Genomic DNA, 5051 nt, shown 5'->3' with positions numbered 1-5051 from the left:
ATTATTATTATTAATACTTTAGTTCCACAGACTGCTAGTACGTCTCCATTGCAATTATTAGCAGTCAGTGAGAGGACAGGGAATGGAGCCATTACACTGCATATACGCTAGAAAATAAAAAATATAATTCAAGTCTTTGTTCAATTATAATACACCATTCTAGTAATAGCAGAAACTGCATGTACATTACTTTTATACACATTATTATTACAAATTTTTTGATACCACTACATCCTATCTACAATGTATATGTAAAAGTACATTGTACATGTACAGTTATAGTATCACTTATTCATTTGACCAATCTTTATCTTTCTATACATTACCAATTTATCGTAATAAAGAGGATAAGATTGCTTTCAAATTGCTGTGTTGTACATGTAGTTCCTATAGAACTACAACGCAGCATTCTTGGTAGAATCACTCCCATAACATTAATATAACAGAAGGTGTCAAAAATAACTGATATTGGACTCGTGACATTTACATAATACATCAGCACTAAGTCTCCACTCTTCCTAGACTAAAGGCTGGTTTATAAAATTATGCTAGTCCTGACGTTACGTCGATGCTAGAATAGAAGCTGGTTCTATTCTAATGTAAAGCATGCATCAAAAGGTCAAATCACCCACGCTTTTGATGAAAAATTGATGGTACGCTGGCCTAATCTCATATTGTAAACCAGCCTTAAGAGTCATAGACATCATAATACATAAGCTTGCTCAATGCATGTGTCTAATCATCATGACAACTATTGTGTGAATCTTAGCTATAGAGCGGGCTTAGTAGACAAATATGAAGGTCAAAAATTAAAAAATTAAGACAATAAGTATCAGCTATCATAAAAAGTTAACCTCACACACAGTTTAAAGGAAAAGTAAAAATTACTGTACAATCACAATTGGGGGTACTGTAGTCTCACCCTGCCCCTTTGCTACCTGTGGAGGAAGGGTCTGGTGACACTGCCACCTAAAATGTGTGCAAAGAAGACCACGTGGTTGGCTCTACGTCATGTGAGACCAGATCAATCAAAACAGCTGAAAGAGATGCTTTGCAGCTAAGACAAGGCAAGGATCAGGTAAAATAAATGCATAAATGCAAAAATCCACATGCATGTTCAATGGCACAAAGCACAATTACTTTCTACAGAGAAATTCAACTTGTACCGTACATTGTATATGTACCGATATGTCTCCTGCTTCTGCCGTATATACTCAATATGTTAAAGTGGGAGTACAAAACAGGAATGCAAATGTTTGCATAAAAGTGAGCTGCGATAGTCAGAGCATAGTCTATTGAATCAAAAGGCTATTGTCTATTGCTAGTCGTACAGAAATGGCAACAGGTTATAGCAATACTGAGGCCCCACAGTTAGATGTGGCTCCTCTTGAGTCTGACTACTACCAACTATTGCAAGTTGAAAAGAATGCTTCCCAGGCTGATATCAAAGTGGCATATCATAAAATGTCCCGTATGTATCATCCTGATAAAACACAAGACTCAAAGACTGAAGAAATGATGAAAAGGCTCAATAAAGCAAAGTCTGTCCTGTTGGATGAGGTTCAGAGAGCTGAATACGATGAAAAACATGAAGATGGAGCTATCTGTGATCCTAAAGGATTCCTCCCAACAGGTGAGTATGCAAGTGTTTATGGAAAATTATCATAATTTTATCCTTCCTAAGGTATACGCTTCTCAGACATTTTCTTAAAGGATTTCAACAAGTTCAAGGCAGATTTTAAAGCTGGAAGAATCCAAGTTTCAGGACAAGAGTTTGAACGATTACTCCAGCGAAAAGTGCGTGATGCTTTACGTGAAGCAGAGATATATAAAAATGATAAGATGTGTCAAATAAAAAAAAGTAGCACTAACAAACAGTGTGAACAGACCCCATTGCAAAACATATTGCAAACAAGTAATGCTTCGTTAGAAGATCCTAATGTCATAGCAAATGTATATAAAATACACCAAATGTTGCTTGGGATTCAAACAAATGGGGTTTATTTGTCTCCTCCTTCAGAAGATGGCATAAAGGTTTTGTGCCTAGATAGCTTATCAAAAAAAGAAATATTGCTATTATATTCATTACTACTCAATGAAGAATGCTCATCTACATCAGATATGCGTCACCAACTGGAAGTTTTGATACCTAAAACAACAATGCCCAAAAATACAACTACAGCTGCAACTGACACACAAGGGAAAAATTGTGCAAATTGTAACAAGAGTTTGCTGTTTAGCATGCTATTTAACAAAAGAAGTTACATATCTAATGCCTGCTACTATTGTCGTAAGCCTTTCTGCTCTAACTGCCAGCCAAGAAGCATATCCTATTCACGTTTTGGTCTCACAGAAAAGCAGCCTTTTTGCAAAGAGTGCAATACAATACTGCATAACATTGAAGCAGAAGACTGGATGCATATGTGCCTACAATACTTAGAACAAGGTACTATAAATTCCACTAAAACAGCCCTTGGATGCCTAACAATGGCACTGCTGAGCAGTAGTGATACAGTAAAGCCAATACTTGATGTAGCTAAGGGTTTCCTTAACAATGGTTTGCCAGAGCTAGCAATGCCACTTTTAGCATCAGTTATGAAAGAAAGGATGAGTAAAAAAGCTTTAATCCAGAGACAAACTCTGACAGCCTCTACTTTAATAGCACTTGCTGAAAGACGTGATGCTCAACAGAAAGACAGACTGGAATTGCTTCAAGCAGCAACTGAGGCTTGTCAAATAGCAGAAATCCATGTTGATAAGTCAATGGAAGCACCTAAACTAGCAGCAGTATCAAGTGAAACCAAAAGAACATTGGATAGCCTATTAAAGGAAAAGCCACTAAATAATGATATTCTTAAAAAAATATCAGAGCTTTGGAGGATCAGAGCATATGATAGGCTGTTAGCATTTGTCATGCGTAAGATATTTAATGAAGAAGATGCCATTAAAAATAACGAAACCGTAGAAACAATTAAGTACTTCGTGATGTTGTCATTCGGTGCATACATTGACCAAATGCACCATAATGACCAAGCAGCTTTTTTTCTTTTAAATGGCATCATTAAATTTGAAGAAGGAAATTACCAAGGAGGTATTGCAGAGATTGAAAAATCAGCTTGGGCTGGCAATCACGACCTTGAAAAAGCACTGGCAGATGTCATTAATTATTACATGGCTAAATTTCCATTTTTTTCAACCAAAGAGTTTTTTGATCTTTCTGCTTCAAGCAGCATCTTGAAGATATGCAGCCTAGGAGCAACAGATGAGAATAGAAGCAGGTGCCTCAATCTCATTTTTCCTGAAGTAAACAAAGCCCAGTTCCCAATGCCAGCAAAGTGGCCAAATATTGAACTAGTAGGGCTGAATGTAAAGGGACATAGAAAGTTCGAGAATGCAGTGAGCAGTCAAGTAAAAGAAGGGAACTGGAGTGAGTGGGAGGCAGCATTAGCTTACATTGATTACATAGCAGCTTGCAATCATCCATCACAGTTTCCATTGTGCTTTATCTATGCATCACTATGGATATACAAGTATATACAAGCTAATCCCTTGCTCACTGATAATGTTAAACATGCCTTAGCCAAGACAGTAGTTATCTGCCTGTATCAAGCTAATGGGATGGCTACTCTAAGGTTTGCTCCTGGTATGAAGTTATACGTATCACGTCTCTCACTTAGTATACTCCTCCATACACTTCAACTGACCAAGTTAGTAGCAGGTGAAGAAGCAATTGAGTTGGCAGCATTGCTTTTGCATAACGTTCTTTATAATTGCCGTTTCTGTCCCTTGTGGGAAATGCCTCTAGTGTCACTTTCTGAGATAGCCTTGCTGAATATCAAGGTGAACAAAATCCACAGCAAATTTTTACTTGCCCTTCAACACATCAGCCCAGAACAAAGGCCAATAACAGAGGCTGAGCTACGTTATCAGTTATATGAGAATGATATAAGCCGTGTACACCCTCTACAAGACCCAGAGGCAGCACGCTCCAGAGCAATGGAAGGACTACTGGCAGAAAAAGGATGGACCTGGGATGATGTTAGTAGGCTAATGACATCAACACTCAGTCCAAGAGATAATGATGGTTGGTTAAGCAGAGGGCATACACTAGGGGGAAACATGAAATATTCAAAACTTCATGGGTTCCAGTTCAATATGGATCCAAAGAATCCCTCCATTGAGTTACTAGTAGTGCCTGCTAGTTCAGAAGATGGTAGGATAGGCCTTTTTTCAAGAGATGATGTTAATACTGTGCTACAAATGAACTCAGATGAATTCAATCCAGCATTCTTCAGTTTGGATCCACCTAGCAAGACTGAGCACTACCATCCTTTTCAAAAGTTTCGATACAGTCCAAGTTGCTATCAGGACTCTGATTTCCTCCACACTATGTTTGAAACTGATTATCTTATGAAGTCATTTAGTGTTGGTTCAGAAGTGTCTGCTAAACCTCCATTCAAGCAAAGGCCATGCAAGGAAGGTCTACTGAAAGGTCTACCACATCGTCTGGTAGAAGCACTCAAACCAGTTCAGGATCGTCCAGGAGGACACCAAGGTAATGTGCATCGATTCTGGATTCAAGCAGACAAGCTAACATACACACAAGAGTCAAATCAAGGTAAATTAACCTTCCGTCTTGGTGAAGTCAAAATGACAATCAGGAGTCACCCATTGTTTCCAGGATCAGACGGAAAACTCAAAGACACTAAGGAAGAGGATGATCCAGACAGTCCTGAAGCAAAGTTTGCTGCTGACATGACATCTGCTTATGATGAAATCAGTCTTCACTTTCCAATGTTCGCTCGATTGCGTGAACTGGCAAAACTTCAATTTTTGGGGCTATTTATTAAGTTAATACTGCAGGATTTGAAAGAAAGGTCAGAGAATGTTAAAGTGCCACAAGAGCTACTCAGCAAGATAAGAGAAGATGCAAGACAAAGCCATGAAAGACAAGTGGACAGCATACTGACTGACCTGGAAAGCCAAATTAAGAAATGGCCATCAGCAGATACAGTGGAAGCCAATTTGAATCAATATGTTTCTGATTCATA

General features: G+C 38.3%; 1 protein-coding gene across 1 annotated transcript in view; it reads right to left on the bottom strand.

Moving 5' to 3' along the window:
• The window catches only part of LOC109584917 (E3 ubiquitin-protein ligase UBR4-like), a 5064-nt gene extending 4962 nt beyond the window's left edge, over positions 1-102 (bottom strand). The window contains exon 1 of the mRNA XM_020000832.1: positions 18-102. Within this exon, the coding sequence (XP_019856391.1) occupies positions 18-92 (75 nt within the window). The 5' untranslated portion in view covers positions 93-102. The remainder of the gene's footprint in view (positions 1-17) is intronic.
• Between the last annotated feature and the right edge of the window lie 4949 nt (positions 103-5051).

Source organism: Amphimedon queenslandica, unplaced genomic scaffold (assembly GCF_000090795.2).
Source record: "Amphimedon queenslandica unplaced genomic scaffold, v1.1 AMPQUscaffold_13149, whole genome shotgun sequence".
Taxonomy (NCBI): domain Eukaryota; kingdom Metazoa; phylum Porifera; class Demospongiae; order Haplosclerida; family Niphatidae; genus Amphimedon; species Amphimedon queenslandica.
This window is presented reverse-complemented; position numbering and strand designations above follow the sequence as displayed.